The sequence below is a fragment of the Vulpes vulpes genome, chromosome 12, assembly GCF_048418805.1.
Source record: "Vulpes vulpes isolate BD-2025 chromosome 12, VulVul3, whole genome shotgun sequence".
Taxonomy (NCBI): domain Eukaryota; kingdom Metazoa; phylum Chordata; class Mammalia; order Carnivora; family Canidae; genus Vulpes; species Vulpes vulpes.
In genome coordinates this window covers 166,795,356-166,817,746 of record NC_132791.1, presented here as the reverse complement: position 1 = coordinate 166,817,746, position 22,391 = coordinate 166,795,356, and the positions used below count along the sequence as shown (strand labels likewise).

Below are 22,391 nucleotides of genomic sequence, written 5' to 3'. Positions count from 1 at the left end.
GGGCATGTTCCTAAAAGCACACTGGGGGCTGAGGTGTAGGCACATGTAAAATTCTGCTGGAATGATGGATGCTATGGACATCCCGGCCAGGGGATGTCCTGTTCTCCCCCCTCACTGCCCCAAATGGTGCCACCTTATTCTGCAGCTGGTCTGCTACGGCCCCCGCATGGTCTCCACCAAGCCGTGTGCTGCTCACTCCTCTACAGTCTCCATGTGAACATGCACTCATGTTTCCTTTTTCCCGCCAGTCTGTTCTCCACTTTCCTTGTGGAGCCATGTCATGAGGTCACATGTGTCAGCACTCGTGGCTTCTGGGGCAGAGAGAAACCTCTTTGCACATCTACCCATTTTGCCCTGCCTAGAGGCCTTGGGAAGCTGGAACAGTGTGAGAGGGGGCGGCAGTTCCCTCCGTGGTCTCAGGACCACCTCCGAGGCAGGTGGGGCAGGCGGAAAGCTGCAGCCTGGGAACGGTCAGGGCACTAAGCATTTGAGGGCAGCTGGAGCTCAGTGCCTAAGGCTGACAGAGGGTAGGAGACCACAGAGACACGGAAGTGGATATCTGTCATCAGATAAGGTCTCCTGAACACCACTTACAACTTTCTGCTTCCCATCAGCAAGCTGGAGACAGAAGACGCCTCCTAATAACAAGTGAAGCAGCAAGACACACCTGGTCATCTATAATCTCCTGGCCAACAAAATCAGAGGCAGAGCCAGGGACAGAACCCTCCATCTCCCGACGCCCAGGTTGCACATTCTAGTTGGGTGGACACTCCCACGTGGCCCCATGGACAGCTTACAGTGCAGCTCTGCTGGGCTCTACCAGGCTCTGTCCAGCTCACCCACCAGAACCGGAGTCCTCACCCAGAAGGCAGGCTGGAAAAACAACTCAGATACAAAGAAAAGCAAAGCACCTGCTTCTTTTCCAGCCCTGCCACACTGTCCAGACTAATGCAGAGGCTCAAGAACACCAAGGGGACTCACTGTGCAGTTTCCTGGTAGCTTTTAACAAACTTTTTCCAAAAACTCTCGAGTCATAATTATAAGAAGCATTCAAGTGTCAAGGGACCATTTCCAATACAGAATGGGAGGTGTGGACGCCATGCATGCGTGGCGAAGCCAACCGCCCCAGGTCACACCGAGGTGAGGGTGGCAGCCCTGGCTGGCTGGGAGACAGTAGCCACAGCAAGCCTCTCAAAGGACACATCCTCGAGTGGCCATGTGTTCCCAGTAACCCCTGCTTCTGTGTTACATGCTACAGTATCAGGACGGTCTGAAGGCCATGAGAAAATGTGCGTACCGCAAAGCAGCTCAGGACATTCCTGTAGCTGCCATGAGCACCAGGCCCCACTGAGCCATTGTCAGAGGGCAGTACTCTCTCATGGAGCCACGCACGGTCTCTCACCCATCTGTGAATTATGGACAAAAAGCTACTCAAATTGACAGAAATGACATAAAAACTGACATAAAAATATGTTGAATCACTTCCCCAAAAATGGGCAAGCAGCAAATAACAATTGGGTTTTTATGAAAACTAAAGCAAACCAATAGGAACAAAGCTGGCGTGCTCTGGGCCAAAATACTTTTTAAATTGAGGATGAATGACCAAGTTTTAATGTGTGCATAACAAAATCAATTTTTAACATGAAAATAATTGGATTGCTGTGCCTACCAAGGCAAGTAAGAGAAAGGGAAATAAAGTCAGTACTCTGAAGCGCACACTAAGGCTCCCTGGTTGCCACTTCAGTAAGACACTTGTCAAGTCTTCCTCCAGTGGCCTCGCTGAGCCTGGGGGCTACAGACACCGTCCACACACACGCAGACTCGAAGGTGCAAACACCCCAGGCCCAGAGCTGATCGGATCTGGCCTCGACAGCTTGGCATCAGTCGTCTCCTAAAAGGCTCATCATCAAACAAGCCTCCAGGGTGTGACGTCTCTTCTGATGGAAGTCCTAGGACCCAAGAAGGGTTCTGCACCATGACTGAACTCTCCAATCCAGCCCTTGCTCCAGATGATGAAGCTCTGGTCTGCTGCTTTGACAGCAGAGACAGTACACAGGGATCATGGTGTGCACAGCCCCTGCCACAGGGCGTGTGACCCCTGAAGAATAAAGCTAACTAACACTACTTTCTACCTGTCATTCAACGGTCATTCTTATGACATGCAGCTCTGACTGGCGGTGAATGTACAGTATGGATGTGACACACACTTTATCAATGTTATCGACAGTCAGAAATCAAGTACCAACAATGGCTGAGCCTGGTTTACTGAAGAGAAACATAAAAGCTTTCCCCACCCCACCTCCCTCTTACCAGCCCTGTTTTCTATGTCAATTAGACCTAGCAAGAGCACTCCCTGTTGGTAAATACCAAGGGTCCATTGCCAGCAAGTTGAAACCCAGAGCCACCGCCCAGGGGATACACAGAGGCCCGGGAGGAGAACTGCACTCCAGATGCTCCATGCAGGTGATGAGGTTGGATGGGAAAACAGGCAGGGATACTGAGCTGCTCCCAGCAAGCCAGGCAATGCCTTCGACAAAGTCAGGTGGTCAGGTAGCTATCGCCAGGCTGGCTTCTCCTTGAAGGGTCTAGAGAAAAAGTTGAGCTCTTCCCTGACTTCAGTGACCAGCAAGAATGGTCACTCAAGGCCCTGCATTTGTGCTCCATGGGGCCCTGAAATTCAAACAGCTAGGACTGCATCACTGTGCATGCAGAATGCTGCCACAGGACAGAAGCCAAGCACCGAGGTGAGTCTCACTACCTAGCACCTTACCTTACTTGCTCCCAGGTCTTGGTGGCCAAATGCAGCACCCAGAGATCCTTGTAATGGTAGAATTGCTCTCCATCAGGAGAAGCAAACTCTCCTCCAAAGACCCACAGCTGTCCTCCACCCTGAGGCACCACCACAGCCTGTGAGAAGAAAGGGACAGGTCAGAGCAACCATGCACCTCTCAGCCAGCTCCACACCCACAAGATCCACCAGACCACCTCCCATGGTGGCTGCAGCCGGCGCTCACACTCAGTGATCACCTACCCCTGTGTCTGAGGAGAAGATTCCTCAAAAATCCTACAAATCAAACACCTACTACACATCCAGGTATTCCTAAGTTGCAAAATAGATTTAGACAACCCAGATCCTGTTAAAATGGACACAGTGGTATCAAAAGCTCACATTAGATCTAACACAAACTGACAAAGTACTTTCTTTTTATTAAATATTTATAATACAGCTGTTTGCCTGCTTGCATTAATCCCTTCCCTAGTTGTTTGGCACAGCACACCTAAAACCTCACTAACAAATAAAACGTGCGTGTAATATGCAATGCTTATATAACATTATCTTTAAAAGATTTAAGCACAACAGCAAAGGCAAGCAAAAGCAGTGAAAACAGCACCCTTGGGGCCACATACCCTGGAGTCTCTGGCAGTCCCACATCCATGGGGACAGGACAGAACAGAGCAGCACAGGGGCCAGGCTGACCAGGCACATGCAACATCAGGCTTTTAAGACTGACATGGGCATATTTCAAAGTATGACTAGGCTCAGCAGAGCATCAAAGCTTTTAGAGAACAATGGTCCCCAGGCACATCTCATACGCCAATGCACCCAGCTGAGGATGGAGGCAAGTGAGGAGGGGAACTCAGGCTCACTTCACTTCACATGCCCTAGGTTACCACCTCAATGAGAATGAAGCAAGAGTACCCAGAACCCCAGAAATACAAGCATGAAACACACAACTTTGGTCAGGCCACCTGGGGTGCCTACAGTGACCATGCAGTGGAGTTCTCCTTCAACCACTGGAAATGGTCTCCAGGGGGTAAGGACAATGCTCCAGATGCTAGACTGGGAATCACTGTGCTAGGTCCCCCACAAGAGGGAAGAAAGTCAAAGCATATGATTAAAAAGGCCTTCATAGAAAAGGGAAAATCTCGTGTACGGGAATATATTTTAGATAGACAAAATAAGAGTGCCTGCTACTCCGTATAAAACGACCCATACAGATGCAAATACAAGAAACATCGATTTGGAGAATTTTGTTTTTTAAAAGATTTTATTTATTTATTCACGAGAGACACACACACAGAGAGAGGCAGAGACATAGGAAGAGGGAGAAGCAGGCTCCATGCAGGAAGCCTGACGTGGGACTCGATCCCGGGACTCCAGGATCACGCCCTGGGCCGAAGGCGGGTGCTAAACCGCTGAGCCATCCAGAGATCCCAATTTGGAGGATTTTAAAGGCAATTTCTAGACAGTCTGGTCCAGGGCTTTGGAGCTTTGGGTTGGACACTTTGGTGGAGTAAACTCATCTCCAAACAAAAGCTTAAGCGTAGACTAAAGGTGGTAAAAGTGAAACTGGAGACCCCTGCCCAGAACCTGCGCCCCTTTTCCCTGAAGACACTCAGATCCCGTGCCCACACCTCATTTCGGAAAGACTGGCCTCTCTTGTAATTTTGCTGAAGGCTACATGGGAAGCACCCACGACCACCTGAACCCATCAGAGCCACGCATCCCACTGGCTGCCCAGTAAGAGTCCTGATCACTGGATATATTGTTCGATGACACACCACCTGGTAGGCAGCATGATTTCAAGGTCATTTGTGATTTGACGGTTTTACAGTGAGGTGAGCTTATCTGTAAACTATGTGTCTGAAGGGACAGACTTCACAGAAATGATTTCTGCAAGCCCCCTGCAAACCCAGGCTATGATGCTCACCCAGATCACAGCAAGCACAGAGCAGATGCCAGGCCAGTCTACCTGGGATCACCAGCTATGGTACCCAGCAATGAAGGAGCCACACAAGCATGTACTTTACACAAAAGGGGTGGGAGACAGGAAAAGCAGAAGGGCCCTCTTGCCCAGGAGATCAGAAGTGGTTGCCATGCAAGCAGGTGGAGTGGCTGGGGTAGGGGAACTAGGTCAGGGCCATTGGGCCCTCACAAAATCCCGAGAAAGTGTGTACTGAGTGGGTCGGGCAGTGGGTCACAGGAGGCTCTTTCCCAGGGTACCCGCGGAGTACCCCAGAGCTCCTGTCACAATGCATGTCCTTACTCCTGCCTGGCGCCTATGAATGCTGCAGAACTATGGCTCTGTCACCGATGCCACTCCTGCACTAGACTAAACTGAGGGGTCCTGGTGGCATAGTTAGGGTGGCAGGGGCCCCATCCACTCCCATTTATAGTCAGTTTCATATGCACCGTCTCAGCACAAATGACTACCTACAGAGACAAGCCAGTCTCCCATCGCTCTATAACACCAGTCCATCTATGGGGAAGACACTGATGGTTTCAAATCATTAAAGCAGATGGGATGATTAGCTGAGGCTGATATCTAACAATTTTCTGAGTTCAGTGAAGTGGTACATTCATGCCATGCAACACAATGGCATTCTGAGATACTACATTATGGAAGGCTAAGTGTTATACATGCACACATAGTACATGTGTATGTACCAGTGTGTAATCCAACTAACATGAAATACAACTGTGCAGAAATAGGGATTACATGTTTAGACAGAGATGCAAAAATACAAATTAGTAGTTCTGGAAAAGACAATGGACTTACTTTCCTTTTAATTCTTTTCATTTTTTCATAATGAATATTTATTACTTACATAATCAGTTTTTCAGTCTTTTTTTTTCCCCAAGATCTATTTGAGAAAGTGTGCATGAGCATGCGGTAGAGGGAAAAAAAACCCTAAGCAGACAGCCTGCTGAGCAGAGCCCATTGTGGAGCTCGATCCCATCATCCCTGAGATCATGACAAGAGCCAAAACCAAGAGTCAGACACTTAGCCGACCATGAGAAGTAGGCGTTCCAGTTTTTTCAGTCATTCTTAAAAAATGAAGTCAAACTCCAGGCAAGAAGATGACTGTAAGGCAAAGCATACCATCCTGCACTTAATTGCAACAGCAGGCCCAGTGAGGAGAGAACTGTGGGGGCTTCACGAAGGTGGGTCCACAGTCAGTGACCTCAGAACTGCATCTAACCTACTCTTTAAAGACTGAACACCAACAAAAAAGTTACCATACTAGTCCTGAGAAGGCTAAAGCTGTAAGAAGACAGGTATAAACCCTGCACTCCTGACCAGGAGGGAATAACCCGCAACTCACTAGCCCTCCCTCCATCGACAAGGAGAACACTGGACAGAATCCATGAAGCAGCTACAATCAGACAACAGGAAGTGTGAGCCCATACTCCCAAGAGGTGGCAAATGAAAAGAACAAGCCCTTCAACTCTAGAGGCACTTTCTGCACCCTGATGCAGGGAAATGCGCCCAACAGAGCGGGGGGGGGGGGGGGGGGGGTCTTGCTGAGCTGAGAAGACAAAGGTCAGAGGTCAGGGATGCTGAGGGATTCTGGAATTTGCAGGGCAGAGTACTAGAGAGAAAGCACCCTGCAAATCCACACAGAGGTCCCACTAGAGCCTTTGAACACAGAGCTGCACAACTTCAGGGCAAGACCACAGGAGGCTGGGCTGACACCCGCCAGGGCAAACCTGAAAGCCTAACAACAACCCCAGCTTACAAGTGCCTTGGAGACCAGCAAGTACCAACTAGACAGATTGAAAAGTGTTACTGAACACCTAGGGCATTTGGTGGAGAACTCTGAGAGGTCATATAGGGCTAAACCATCCAGAGGGAAAGCCTCAAAAGAATCAAGGGTGATCTGCAGGTGACTAAAATGCCTGCCAGGACAAATCTCATCATTCATTGATAGATGAGAAAAAAATCCAGACCATCAACAGGCAGCATTCACAAATCTAGCCAGGTGCTGCTGAATGGCAGGAGCACCATTTGGCATCTAACCAGCATCTAATCATACATTCCTAGGGGGAAAATATGACCCATTAGAAGAAGAAAGGTCAGTGAGCAGAAAGAGACCCAGAAATGAGAGGAGAGAATTAGTATATGAGGACTTGAGAACAGTTATAAATATGCCCAAAGATTTAAAGGAAAATGTGAACATAATAAATAGACATGGGAATGGCTATCAAAAATCAAACAACTTGGGACTCCTGGGTGGCTCAGCGGTTGAGTGTCTGCTTTTGGCTCAGAGCGTGATCCCAGGGTCTGGGATTAAGTCCCGCATCAGGCTCCTCAGGGGAGCCTGCTTCTCCAACTCTTCCTGTGTCTCTGCCTCTTTCTCTGTGTCTCTCATAAATAAGTAAATAAAATCTTAAAAAAAAAAAATGAAACAACCTCTAGCGTGAGAAACACGATCTGTAAAATGAAAAATGCACAAGTTCACAATACATCCACTGTGAAAGGCAATAAAAACTACCCAAAATGAAGCCAAAAAAGAAAAAGACTGCAAGGAAAAAAAAAGGATTTATTGCCTTTTGGACAATATCAGACCGTCTAACATACATCTAACTGGACTCCCAGAAAACCACAATGGTACCTCAAAACCAATGCTACAATGCCAAAGGTAAAGAGAGAATCATTTAAGCAGCCTTAGAGGAGGAAACAGACATTAAATACACAACAAAGATTAAAAATCACCAGTAAACTCTCACTAGAACAGTGTAAGCCAGAAAACGGAGTATCTTTCAAGTGCTGTCAGTCAGGAATTCTGTATAATCACATTATACATAATGGACAAAGGCCTGGGAAGCTCTGTTGTTTAAGTGTCTGACTCTTGATTTCAGCTCAGGTCTCGATAGCAGGCTCATGAGTTCAAGCCCTATGCCCAGCATGGAGCCTACTTAAGAATGAATGAATAAGTGTAAGACAAATACACCAATTAAAAGCAACAACTGTCACACTGGATAATAAAACAAGACCTGACTAGGAAAACCTGGAAGGCTCAGCAATTGAGTGTCTGCCTTTGGCTCAGGGTGTGATCCCAGGTCTGAGGATTGAGTCCCGCATTGGGCTCCCTGTAGGGAACCTGCTTCTCCCTCCGCCTGTGTCTCTGTCTCTCTCTTGCTCTCTCGTGAGTAAATAAATAAAATCTTTAAAAAAAAACAAGACCCGACTCAAGTGGTGTTCCTAAAAGTTGCACACTTTAAACATAAAGACACAAATGAACATAAGATAATGAAAAAAGATACACCATGTAAACACTAATCCTAAGAAACATGAGGTGGCTGTGCAAAAGCAAAGTAAACATCAGGAGATTAGCAGAAATGAACTCAGCAAGGATAGGGAGGATGTGAACACTATCTGCCAACCTGACCCAATCAGTGCCCCACACCCAACTACTAGAGACCCTACGTTCTACAAAACACACCAAAGACGTACCAAGATAGGTATGTTAGGCCACAGCTTTAGTCTCAAAAAAAAAAAAAAAAATTTAAGATTTTATGTATTTATTCATGAGACATATATAGAGAGAGGCTGAGATACAGGCAGAGGGAGAAACAGGCTCCCTGCGGGGAGTGTGATGCAGGACTCGGACACAGGACCCCAGGATCATGGCCTGAACAGAAGGCAGATGCCCAACTGCTGAGCCACTCAGGCATCCTCAAGTCTCGAAAATTTTAAAAGGACTGAAATCATGCATTAGAAATGATGAACAAAAAGAAACCCAGGAAATCCCCAAATATTTGTAAATTAACACCCTTCTAACACATGTAACACATGGGTCAAATAAGACAGCCACAAGCAAATCAGATCACTTCAATCTGAATAATAAAATACAACAAAATTTGTGGGGTGCAGCTCAAGTACAGTCTAGAGGGAAATGTTTGTATTAGATGCTTGAATTGCTTGTATTAGAAAAGAAGATTTAAAATAAATGATCAGGGCAGCTTGCCCTGGGTGGCTCAGCGGTTTAGCGCCGCCTTCAGCCCAGGGCCCCATGCTGGAGACCCAGGATCAAGTTCCATGTTGGGCTCCCTGCATGGAGCCTGCTTCTCCCTCTGCCTGTGTCTCTGTCTGTCTCTCTCTCTCTCTCTCTCTGTCTCTCATGAATACATGGATGGAATCTTTAAAAAATAATAATAATAAATAAATAAAATATCTACATTTCCACCTTAAGAAGCTAGAAAATGCAAATTAAGCCCAAAATGAAAGGAAACAATAAAGAATAGAAATTTTAAAAAAAATGTATAAACATTTAGATAAATGTATAAATAGAAAAAAAAAATCAGTGAACCCAATGTCAAGAAAATAGGAAAAATTATATAGAAATACTTGAATTAAACACAACTTCCGTTTGGGATCCAGTGTTGAGATTTTTGAGTCACACAGGCCTTTTTTCACCTTTTAAGAATGATTTTTAAACTACTACATGAGAAGTACTAGGCAAATTACTTTCCTGTCAACTTCAAACCAGACCCATTTTTCAGATTAGAAGGCATTTTAACCACCTAACACAACCCCAGTCATCCAATAAAATTAGGAAATTCAAGTCAAAGAAATCAAGCAAAGGGCAAGCCACCAGTGTGCTGCTCACACAGCAACATCAGACACACCCAGGGGTCCTTTACCTCCCATTCACATCAATACAAAGCAATGCCCCAGAGAGAAGTCTTTCGAATGTACCAAAGATGAATTATGATAAGTTACACCTATACGTCCTGCTAAATTATTTTTTTTAGGCTCTTAAAGAAATCTATAAAAAAAAGAAAATCTCCCTTTACTTGCCTTCCATAAAGATGAAGAAAATGATTTCAGAGTAAACTAAATTCATCTTTTTCCCCCTTCTGCAAAAGAAAGCACATGAATTTCACTTCTGATGGCACTCTGCTTTGTAGCATTATTGATGCTGCTTAAACTGAAACACCTTTAATAGTATATTCTCTGGGAAACTAGTTTGCCTGTACTGAAATGCACGGCAAAGAAGTCATACTACAGTAGAAATACACCCTCAACAAGGTGATGTTTTACAAGTCATTTCAAGTCACCTGCCCCAAATATTTTTAACCAACTATCTGTGAGTAAAAAACAACATACAGCTCTGTATCAAAGTAATTAAGAAAAAAATGAAAAAAGAAAAGCTTCTTGGCTATGGAAAGAATAAGGAATGAAGTGATTCATTTGGGAATTAGCAATAGGATCTTACAACTCCAACTCAAAAGTTTCAGTCTCATCCAAGTTAAATTTCCAATTACTTCTCTATTCCGTAACTATAAAGCAAGTGGAAAGGAAGGTGGTAAGAAAGAGATCTAATCCAGGTCATGGATCTGTGCCGAATTTCTCCAAGAACTTATCAAGGTCACTGTCAGTTAAAGGTGATCTCAGGCTAAACACACAATACTCTAAAACATCCTGCTGCAGAAGAAAAATTTATTTGCTAAAAGATATCTATAAAATGCACGTTCACTTAAAAACCTAACACAAAAATACGTTATGGTCCAATAAAGAGATCTTAAAGAGTTTACTTTTTAAAAAGAAGTCTGTAAGCACTAACAAAATGACCCCCTATGATATCCTAAGATAAGGATTTTTCAATTTATCAAGGCATGGGCAGGATCATCCGGTAGCTTCTCAGGAGAGGTCTGGCCAGATTGGGCAGGAAAGCAAGGTGACTGGGCTGGAGGCTGGAAGAGTCCCTACTCTATGAGTTTATACCCCTGGCCCTCTCCTGAGTGACTGGCTCATGTACTCGGGAAATAAAGCAATAAAATGCAAACAGTAAGTAATATATATATATATATAAAAAATATATATAAAATACATAAATATAAAAATACATAAAACATATATAATATATATAAAAATATATATAAAACATATATAAGTATATAAACACATTTATATATATATATTATATATATATATATTCGTGCATACACACATAGCAGTTTTAAAGTAGCTGTTGAACCAACAAGCAGACCTAATGAAGACATAGCAGGGCCCAGTGACCAGGGGACAAGGCACAGCAGCACCACTCCAGAGGTGAGGTGAGACTGGCCTATCCCATGAGGCTGTAGGCCTCCCAGGCACCTGGGTCTGCTTGCTGTTGCATTAACTGGAATAAAGTCACATCTGGAAAACCCTAAGATCCCCACTCTCCCTCCAAATACCAAAAAAAGCCCATCAGAATCTAAAGTAATAGACTCTGAACAGATCTGACAGCAGCTTCAGCCTTGTGTAAGTGGAATCCGAAAAACACATGATGCCATCAGAACTGGAAAAAATACAAACTACGGGATCTCATCAGGAAAGGCAAATTTGTCTTTTTTGTCACCATGTCCCAGCCCCAGAAGGGGGCCACAAATGTAAAAGATGCCTCGTGTTTCCTAAGGGAGCAACCCAGGACCCATGCTAACCCTGCTCAGGTGGACCGAGATGTAGCCATTATTCAAACAGAGGCTGACACTTTTCTTTTTTTTTAAAGATTTGATTTATTTATTCATGAGAGACACAGAGGCAGAGACACAGACAGAGGGAAAAGCAGGCTCCACACGGGACCCTGATGTGGACCTCAATCCCAGGACCCCAGGATCACGCCCTGAGCCAAAGGCAGACGCTCAACCGCTGAGCCACCCAGGTGTCCTGGAGGCTGACACTTTCCACAGCACCAATGGACTATCATGGGATTCTGCATATCTCACGAATAAAGACTTCCTATATATTAACCTGTGTCCAGAAACTATTTACTGCTCAGTAATGCACCAGGCTGACAAGAACACAGAAGACATGTTTTTAAACATCAACTGTTTTCTACTATAGGAGAGAAATTTTTTTTTCATATTTTAGTTACTATGTTGGGGGAAACCATCCAGGGATCAAGAAGATATGATCTCATGACTATTGCCTCCTCATCACCCATCCTGGAGTTCTCAAAGTTGTTCATTCCAGTTTTTCTCCTGCTGGTGGCAGCATCCTCACAGTTCAGGCAGAGGCCTGTGAATGTGCCTCTCTCCCAGGAAACCGGGTAGAGAGGAGCAAGCTGCTGAGGCCTGCACACATCCGGCCACACATCCGGCCATACACTCAGCAGGCGCCACAGCCCTTTCCTTTCTCCCACTGTGCTGTGTTCTTGAAGAAAAGCCATGTCAATTTTCCAATTACAGACTAAAATCAACTTCACCCCCTAAAACTCCAGGATCTAGGGGGAAAGAAAGAATGGTGTACAAGGAGGCTTCCTCTTTCCACCCCGCTGTGCCCCAGTTAAAGAGAAGATATAGAACATGACCTCTGATGTCACACTGAACCAGTCTATAAGAAGGAAGGTTTTAGGTCTCAGAATTCAATGTCATAGAATCTGGACTGTAATGACTTTCAGACAAAAGACTTTATAACTAATTTTCTGTTTCCTGTGGCTCTGATTCATTGTGAAATTCAGCGAAAACAGCGAACCAACCTTAACTACAAAGATATTATTAAGTCCCAGACTAGCAAAGTCCTCCTAAGGCATATGAATCAGAGCCTGCTGAACACCCTGGCAAAATAACTGCGTTTAAAAATCATGACACTAATTCCTCAAGGACACAGTTAAAGACTGTGATTAAGACGGTTAAGAAAATAAACTCAAAAGAAGTTCCTGAGCCCATATCACGTGACGTGGGCACAGAGCGGGACTCTCCATCGAAACATGAGCAATTCTTGGGGTCCAGGAATCAGTGAGGCATCTGGAGGGCTGGGTACATGGAGAGATCACAGCTGGGACAGGTCAAGCTTGTCCTCAGCCTGGAAGCCTAGGACAGGTCACACATTCTCAAGAACTGGGGCAGTCCCTGGTGAATGGATCAAACTTCTCAAGATCCATTATTTATTAAAATCCAAGCTTTACTAAGATCTGACTGCTAAACCTGAAAGTACATCCTTCTTTTCTACAAGAAGCAATCCAGGGCAGCCCCTGTGGCACAGCGGTTTAGCGCCACCTGCAGCCTGGGGTGTAATCCTGGAGACCCAGGATCAAGTCCCATGTCGGGCTCCCTGCATGGAGCCTGCTTCTCCCTCTACCTGTGTCTCTGCCTCTCTCTCTCTCTCTCTGTGTGTCTCTATGAATAAATAAATAAAATCTTAAAAAAAAAAAAAAAAAAAAAGAAGCAATCCAAATGCCTGCAAGTATCTATGTGCACAATACATTCATGCAGTCCAGGCAGACAGGTCCCACTCTCAGACCCAATTTCAGATCAGCAGGCTACCCGTGAGCAGAGGATTAGAGAAAGGACTCCCACATACCATGGAGGGAAGCCTTACTCACACCATGGCAGGCTCATACGATCCTCTTTCTCCACACTGAAAAGTTATCACTCATTCAAATTATTTTTTGTGCCCTGACAGCGTTCCAAGTAAGAGGTTAGGATAATGAGCAAGACAGACCAAGGGCCCGTCTTCATGGAGTTACAGAACAGGATAGGAGTAGCAGCTCTGACTGAGCTCCCCGGGGTGAGCAGACACCAGTCGACAACATGCTGATGTCCTCACCCTTCACTATCTTTGGTTATGACCCATTTCGTTCCTCAAGAACCCCCTTTGAACATTCCGTTTCTCCCAAGGAATTCCTCTCTCCAGCCACCAGGTCTGCAGCCTGCGGGAGCCTCTCACCCCTACAGAGGAGGGTTCTGCTGTATGGCTGCTGCATGCAAGGCACCACATGAGGTATATTTACCTGGATTCAGGCCACCTGGAGAAGGTGTTCATCCCTGTCTCAAAGTGAAGATACTGAAGAGCAAGAAGCTTAGCACTGCATCCAGGTCAGTGACAGCAAGTGCGGCCATGTGTAAGTCCCCACCTTCTGTACTAGGCCACCTCTTGTCTACAAACTCCACAAGCAGCTAATAGAACCCTCACAGGTGAAGAGGGGGTGGTCAACACTGACACATACCTGATGAGCACAGCGCCTTGGAGGTGGGTTGGGGATCTCTACTTTGGTCCAGGTGTCCTTCTTGATATTGTAAACGTACAGTTCATTATATACAAATGTCTGCAAAAAGGAAGAGGGACTTTATGTCATGAATGACACCTCCACGCAGGTGACAATAAGTGGGAAGCGGGATCTCAATCACTTGGGAAATAGCTTTCCCCAGGAAACAGGTTTCCTAAAGCCATATATACCCATGCCAGAAGACTGCGGCTGGGCCCCTTGGATCCTTTGAGATAAAAAAAGCTACCTGCCCGCCATACCTATTAGCACCTAAGATACCAAGGCCTTTGCTGCTCGGCAAATCATTGCTCAAAGTCAAGCCTGGTTTTTAAACGCATGAAAACTCAGAGTGGAAGACAAACGCATGAAGTCAAACTCACAGGGATCTTGGGCATGGAGGGAAGGTGAACTCATGCTTTTATAACTGTTTCATACATAATTCTGAAATACAAGTCTTTCTAGCCTGCTCAAAAATGAAAATTAGTTCTACAATTTATCAGCACTTTCTGACCTGATTCAAAACAACTTTGAAACCCACCATGAGCATGAACAATCAACACAAATGAGCAACATGCTGGTCAATCTCAAGCAAGCATTAAGAGTGACCCTTAAGGTCACTAAAGGATCCTGGTGACTTCTCAAGGACTACGTGGGATACCAGTCTGAAAGCTCAGGAGGTGGTCCAATGCATATTTGTTATCACTGCTTTAAACTAATTTTACTCAGAATAAGACCCATGGAAATTTGAAGGGAAAAGAAAAAAATATATACTTTACTTTTTGGCCATTGAAATATTCACCTCCGAAAAGGATTAACTCATCTTTCTCAGGATGAGCAGAGAGTGAGGCATGTAACCTACAAGAGACAGAAGCAGCAATTCAACACGCAATCCAGCCATGTGATGCCCAGCTGAGAGCCGGCCTCCCTTCCACCAGGGTGCTGTATCACATCCCCAAACTTCTGTGAAAGGGAAACCTGGCACTGGGAACAGAAGCTAAGGCCTCCAACCCTTTAAGTCAACCTCATGGCCAAAATACTAGTCTCTCAGGAGGGCCCTGGATCTGGGTGACTCACACAGTGTTTGGCTAAAAACCATCAGGCAGTGATGTATCTAGGTGCTCCTAACTTAAATGCCAGATTTCCCAGAGCTGATCTATTTTACAGGTTGATCCACTTAAATCACAATCAAGACTGTTCTAAAAAGACCAGTTCTTAAGCATTTCTATCTGTATCCAGATAGCTTACACCTAAAAAATGCAAATAACGTTCTACTTACACCAAATATAAGAACAAGAAAACTATAAATACGTGTGAATCATCTCTGGAGAAAGTAAGACAGTGAAGGGGGTGGGAGGGTAGGACAAGCAATTGGTGGATTTAAAATCCCCTCAAGCAGCCTTCCCCAGGGAGTATAGGATAAAAGTAATTCCAAAAGATATTTCATAAAGGAAGACAAAAGCTTCAAAGTCAGGTAAGTCTGAGAAATCAGACAACTCTATTTTTCTCTTGGGCATTTACTGTACACAAAAACATTCTATAGGTTTAGAAAGTTTGCAGGAAAGAAACCAGTGTGATAAAACAGGACTAAGCTGGGGCGCCTGGCTGGCTCAGTGGGTTGAGTGCCTGACTCTTGATTGTATCTCAGGTTATGATCTTAAGATTGTGAGACTGAGCCCCATGCTCAGCGGGGAGTCTGCTTGAGATTCTTTCCCCCTCTCCCTACTTTAAAAAAATTAAAAAAAAATTTTTTTTAATTAAAAAAAAATAGGACTACGCTGTGGAAAACAGTCCACAGTTAAACACAGAATTAGCACATAAACCAGCAATTCTGCTTCTAGGTACATGCCAAAGAAATGTGAAAACAGGGACTGGAATAGACACCTGCATGCCAACATTTGTGACAGCGTTACTTACACAGGCCCCAAGGTGGAAACAACCCAAGAGTCCATCAACAGATGAATGTGGTGCATCCATACGATTGAATATTATTCAGTCTTAAAAAGGAATGGAGTTCCGATTCATGCTACGACACGGATGAACCGTAAGGACATTACATTAAGTGAAAGAAGCCAGACACAAAAGGACAGCTGCTGTGTGACTCTACTTATATGAAATATCTAAAACAGCCAAATCATGGGGATCCCTGGGTGGCTCATCTGTTTAGTGCCTGCCTTTGGCCCAGGGCATGATCCTGGAGACCTGGGATGGAGTCCCACACCGGGCTCCCCAAATGGAGCCTGCTTCTCCCTCTGCCTGTGTCTCTGCCTCTCTATCTCTCTGTGTCTCTCATGAACAAATAAAATCTTAAAAAAAAAAGTAAAAACAAAAAAAACAAAAAAAAACAGGCAAATAAAAAAACTAGAGAGCAGAGGTCACCAGGGGCCAATAGGAGGGGAATGGGGAGTGATAGCTCATGAGCCCAGAGCTCCTATGTGGGGTGATTAAAATTTCTGTTAATAAATTGTTACAAAGCACCATGAACATAAGGAACCCCAGTGAGCTGCACTATTAAAAATGGTTAAAATAGGAAAATCTAAATTAGATATATTTTACTGGGCAGCTCCAGTGGTTTAGCGGTTTAGCGCCGCCTTCAGCCCAGGGGGTGATCCTGGAGACCGGGGATCAAGTCCCATGTCGGGCTCCCCGCATGGAGCCTGCTTCTCCCTCTGCCTGTGTCTCTGCCTCTCTGTCTCTCACGAATAAATGGATAAAATCTTTAAAAAAAAAGATTTCTTAAAGATTGAATAAATGGATAAAATCTTTTAAAAAAAGATATATTTTACTACAATTTTTAAAATAAATATCAAAGGGAAACCAGTTGTTTCCCAAAGTTCTTTAACCCCCAATCTTTTTTTTTTTTTTTTTAAGATTTTATTTATTTAATCATGAGAGACACACAGAGAGAGGTAGACAGGCAGAGAGAGAAGCAGGCTCCATGCAGGGAGCCTGATGTGGGACTCGATCCTGGCACTCCGGGATCATGCACTGAGCCGAAGGCAGGCACTCAACCACTGAGCCACCCAGGCGTCCCCCTCTCCAATCTTATTTTCACTTAACACCTATTAAAATTTTCTGTGGGAAAGTAATAAGCACAGCCAGGAAACAGCAATCCAGATCAGGCCCAGAGCCACCAGAGTCCCTGCAAGGTCCCCACAGCCCACACCACCTCTATCCCACACACAGGCGCCCTGAGGCACTGATGCACCTGGGTGTACGGGCCTTACTTCCCCATTAAGTTAGATCACAGCCAATACCTGGGGATACGCACACTCACAAAACTCAGTAATTTTCATGGTTTCTCCTATAACATGATGGAGGAGGAGGAGGCGAGAGGTTACTCAGGTTACCAACTGAATGATCTCATCATTTCTCAGCTCCATCAAAACACATTCCCAGCTGACTATGGAAGCACCAGCAATCCTAATTACATCCTAACATTGAACCTGGCTTTGTGAGCACCACTACTTCAGGAAAAGTTTTAAAATGTCACCAAAGGTGGGGGGGGGGGGGGCAGTGGAAATCAATCCACATTCAGAATGGCTGCCCTCAGGGGTGCCGTAAGGTACGAAGCCATCACGATTTCAAAGACTTATCTGCTGAAACAACTGCAAGAATAACGTGCATCTACAGCACGTGTAACTTCTATGTGGCCCCTGTGGTAACATGTCAAGTACGGGGGAAAGTATACCCCATTTCCTGACACTTTTTACGTGAATACAGGGACAACCTGCAACTCTATTCTGCCCAGGGGCCACCTTGTCATCCACCACCTCTTGACAGGTGGGATTGGGGCATGGGAGCCGCAACCAGCCCCCCTTCCTGAAGTGCTAGACCCCAGCCTCCACTCAGGCTGGCAGCAGCTCTAGTAAGATCAACCTCCTTTATGACAACACTAGTAATGTGTATTCTGAGAGAAAGGAAGCAAATACTTTTTCAACCAAACCAATCTCATTTGCTTGTGAAGTTAATGCATTTCCCCTTCTCTAAAGAACATGGGATCTTTTCTTGGGTCATTTGGCCCTTCCTGTTTCCTAACTCAGTGCATTCAGGGTTTTCCCTCTACCCTGCAGTGGAAAATACAAGAATTACAGGGCCCTAATCAATTGATAACAGAGCTGGAATACAGAAGCTGAGAGAACAGGAATCGTCAGAGAGGAAAACCAAAGCCTGCTCATTTTAGCTCATCCCACAAGTACCTGAAATCCTACAGAAGACTCTCGAATTCTTTACCTAATTTACAAATACATTCAAGATGGCTTAACATATTTATGTTTCAAAATCACACTTGTCATTACAAAGAGCAACGCGAAACTATGCCTGTGACACACGCTTCTGAAACATTTTAAAAACCGAAGAGCTCACTGGGGCAACGTCCTAGTCCAGGAACTGTGATCAGCTAGACAACTTTCAAATGGCGCATCCCTGCTGAGCAACTGAGCGGGGCGACTGTGTTTCTCGTGAGAAGAGACCTCAAAAGCCTCACTCCCACTCTTCAGAAGAAAGGGGAGTTTGAGGGAGTTTATCTACAATGGGAATGGTTATTTTTTTTTAACATACTTTTTAAAGATTTTATTTATACATGAGGGGGGGGGGGCACAGACACAGACAAAGGGAAAAGCAGGCTCCATGCAGGGGGCCTGATGTGGGACTCCATCCCAATACTCCAGGATCAGGCTCCAGGCCGAAGGCAGGTGCTAAATCACTGAGCCACCCAGGGATCCCCGGGAATGGGTTTTAACGAGGAAAACATTCCATGTGTCTGTCTACTTAAGAAAAATGGAGCCCATTTAAAGTGGTTTTCCAACATACACAAGAAATTCGTCAGAAGCTAGAACAAAGAGCCCTGGCTCACTTACCTTGGTGAAGGTGGGGGGCATGGTGTTTCCACGATCTGAGTCCTGGTGGCATCTAACGTCTGGAAATGGGCTATCAGAGCTTCAAGATCTTCCTACAGGCAAACAAAAAGTCACACCTGAGACATGTTCTTAAACCCTCTCACACAGTCAAAAACCTAGGTCACCCTTCCCACCCTGTCTGACCTGCCCAGAGTCCAGTCAGATCTGGGGGTGATGACATGTTCCTCCCATTTCAGGGATACAGACTCTGACACGTGCAAAAATACTGAGACCGACGCTATAGGCAGTTTTCTCAGAAGTACACATAGATGCACGCACACTGCCTGGACCATCTCACCCAAATGCTCACAGTGCACATAAAGAGCCTTCCATTTAGACAAGCCCTGCCTGACTTCCTGGCAGCACCTTCAACCACTTCTCACCAGGCCAGCCCTAGCCACCCCACCACACGTTTTGTTGTCTGCATCACAGTGTCTGAGACTTCCCCTGCTCACGTTGTTTCCACCTCCCTCCATCAAAATAACAACAGGTGAGTTCCAAGCAAGACCTGTCTATTTAGAACTGCGCCACACAGTTAGAGCTCAGCACTTATGAGCGGCAGCCATTCCGGATAAGGGCTCTATTTTTACAACTGCAGAAACAGATTTAGAAGGTGTCAATTAACCTGTCATCCAGGCTGGGCAGCACTGGAACGTGGTCTTCTTCCTCCTCCCAGTCCAGAGCCATAGCCCTGCATCCACTAGTGATCACACACACACACCCCTAGGGATGTGGGGCCTGCATCTACTAACGATCACACACACACACACACACACACACACACACACACACACACAGGGATGCAGGACCTGTGCATCACTTCCAACCTCATTTTCCTCTGGAATGCTTACTCTCTTCCCTGTGCTCATGCTGGGATCTGAGATGTGTTCCCACCTCCTTCTTCGCTGCTTCTCCTCTCTCCCCAACCCCAGAGCCCTCACTCCCCAGTTCCACATTCCACAATGGAGGCAGATGTCCTTCCTGCACCTAAGAACACTTCCAGACCATACTGCCTATTTCCCACCCCATCTGCTGACTGCAAGCTGCATGGGCTTCCTCGGTTCCTTTCATCAGAACGCCACATTCCTCAGCCTGAACAGATACCTGCACCCCGCCACCTCCCATGTGTGAACCCGTGAGCCCCCAGGAAGCAGCCACTATATTTGGAATGGAGTGCTCCTTACCCTCATGCATTTCTTCATACTTTTAGTACAGCTAAACATATCTCTAAGTGATACATGTTAATTATTCACGTTTTTCAATTTCATGTCACCAGGATCATACTGTGCATTCTCTTGCAACTTTTTTGTTCCACAAAAAAAAAATGTCTTTGTGTAGCTGGGAGTTTGTCCAAGGTAAGCCTTCACATGTGTAACCACATTGTGGCAGTTTCCACATTTCCCCAATATGCACTCTCCTGATGACTTTACACGAAACAGCTTTGAGAAGGGGAGAGTATCCTCTGTGGGTATGGCCTAATGAGATGACCAGTGATCCGGAGGGTTTGTTTTGAGGACTAATGAAAGCAACAAGCAAAGTCTCAGGCCTGACAGGCCCTTTCCACAGAGCAGCCACTGGCATCTCCTAAGGACCAGGAGCTGCAGAGAGATGGGAACGCGAGTGAAAACCAGCTAAGTTACTGAGTGCTTACGATGTGCCGAGCACTGTTCTAAAATGCCCCACAAATTAACCCTGCCTCTGTGCCACCACCCCACTCCCCAGGCAACACAGTCACGATCCCTACTTCAGCTGGGGGGCTGGAGAGAGAAGGCGGCGGGGTCACCGGGAGCTCCGGGACCCCCACCGCTGCGCCTGGTCCCACTGAGGCTCAGGGCGGCAGCGAGGGTCGTCAGCCTCCGTGTAAAGATGCGCAGAGAGCTGGGAGGCGAAGGGCCTCGCTCCAGACACCCAGACGCCGAGGCGCGCCGCTGCACCCGGGCCCTCTCGCCTCGCGGCCGAGGGAAGCCCACCGGGACCCCAGCTCCGCGCACCGCGTGGCGCCGGCCCCGCTCACCTCCTCCTTCCGCGAGCGCTTGGACACCTTTCTCTCCATCTTGGCGGCCGTCTTCTCCGCCCCGCGACCCTTCTCCTTTTTGCCCTTCTTGCCCATCGCGCCCGTCCGACGAAACACCGGGACTCCCAGAGGGGCGCACGGCGCAGAGCGGCGAAGCGGCGCGCCGGAAATACGCGCTCGCGGGGGCCGGGGCCGGAAGCCGGCGCGCGGAAACGCGTCACTTCCGGCCCGCTCGCCGCCCGCGCTTCCGGACCGCGGGCCCCGGGGTTGGCGGCGGAGCTGGTAGGTTGTTTGGTCCCCCGCGCAGGGTTGACCCGGGCGAAGGGTCAGCCCCCCCGAGCCCGGGGGCCCCAGGCGGCCCGCTGCGCTCTGGGATCTCGCCGGAGCAGCCTTAGAGCGGGAAGGCCGCGTGTAGGACGTGGGCGGAGTGAACGACCGTTGTCAGCGTTATTAGGCAGGGTCGCCGGGAAGCCGAGCGGACTGACGACCAGGTCAGGCGGGCCTGTGCGCTCGCCACGGCGCGCTCAGCCTGCAGGCCTGGCCTCGGAGCTGGGACAGCTGGTGAAACGGAGCCCCCCCCGACCGAGGGGGCGATGAGGGGCTGGCCTGGAGGGTCACGGACCCGGCGAGGCGGCCGTCGGGGACCCCAGCGAACAGATGCGCGCGCTGCAAGGAGGAGCCCGCCGCGGGGGGACCCCGGCTGCCCTGGGGCCTCGGCCCCGGCCCGCAGCGACCCCCACCCCCCACCCCCCGCCGCACAGAGCAGCGCTGCTCTCCGCCGCCCTTGCTGCGGCCTCGCCGGCCCGCCCTGTGCTGCTGCAGCTCCGCCGCCGTGGCCGGGCGAGCCCACGTGTATGATAGAATGACTTTTATTTTTATTTTTTTTAAGGTTTTATTTATTCATGAGACACAGGCAGAGGGAGAAGCAGGCTCCATGCAGGGAGCCCGACGTGGGACTCGATTCCGGGACCCCAGGGTCGCGCCCTGGGCCGAAGGCGAGTGCTCAACCGCTGAGCCCCCCGGGGATCTCCAATAACTTTTATTTTTAAGGTTGACAGATCCAATCAACTGCTCATCCCCCCAAAATGTATAATACTTCACCCAACTCCAACCCTCGTCCGTAAACCAAGTTATTTAAAAAGAATTATGAAGTTTGGGGGAAATTATGGGAAGAGGAGGCTTCAAGCTGCCTCTTTGTCCAGCGCTGCTCGTAGGAGATGAGAAGACCATGTGTGATGATGGGGGAAGTAACCAGTTAGAGGTTTATGAGAGGAGCGACAGGTGCGCCTGGGTGGCTCGGGTGATGATCCTGGGGTCGAATCCCGCCTTGAGCCTGCTCCTCCCTCTGCCTGTGTTTCTAGTGAATAAATAAATAAAAATCTTAAAAAAAAAGAAAAAAAAAAAGAAAAGAAGGAAAGCTACAGAATTTTATGCTCGGCAGGCTCCAGAGCCTCCAGATGTGATTATCTCAGTGAGCTACAAAAGGCCAAGTCCTTAATATTGCCCCACTTTCCTTCTAGTGCAACATGATTTTAAGAACGTACCTAATCCTTTTGTACTTTTCTGAGACTATTAGATCACCATGAGGCAATGCACTTGAAGCCAAATGGCCCTTGAGCCACAGAGCATCTTTGGGAAATACATTACAGTGGTCCCCTCTCAAGGCTGAGAACGGGAGAGCACATTCCCTACTAGGATTTAGAAGGGCCTCGTAGGTTCAG

General features: G+C 47.0%; 1 protein-coding gene across 4 annotated transcripts in view; it reads right to left on the bottom strand.

Annotated features, from left to right (window-relative positions):
* KLHDC4 (kelch domain containing 4) overlaps nucleotides 1-20,852 on the bottom strand; it is a 56,428-nt gene extending 35,576 nt beyond the window's left edge. The window contains exons 1-5 of one of the 4 annotated variants that reach the window (XM_026004956.2): nucleotides 20,671-20,852; nucleotides 18,618-18,709; nucleotides 14,538-14,616; nucleotides 13,723-13,821; nucleotides 2,771-2,907 (exon numbers count right to left, since the gene is read on the bottom strand). In XM_026004956.2, the coding sequence (XP_025860741.1) occupies nucleotides 2,771-2,907; nucleotides 13,723-13,821; nucleotides 14,538-14,616; nucleotides 18,618-18,709; nucleotides 20,671-20,766 (503 nt within the window). In that variant the 5' untranslated portion in view covers nucleotides 20,767-20,852. The remainder of the gene's footprint in view (nucleotides 1-2,770; nucleotides 2,908-13,722; nucleotides 13,822-14,537; nucleotides 14,617-18,617; nucleotides 18,710-20,670) is intronic. The other 3 variants (XM_026004958.2, XM_026004959.2, XM_026004960.2) reach the window with 3 other exon arrangements.
* Between the last annotated feature and the right edge of the window lie 1,539 nt (nucleotides 20,853-22,391).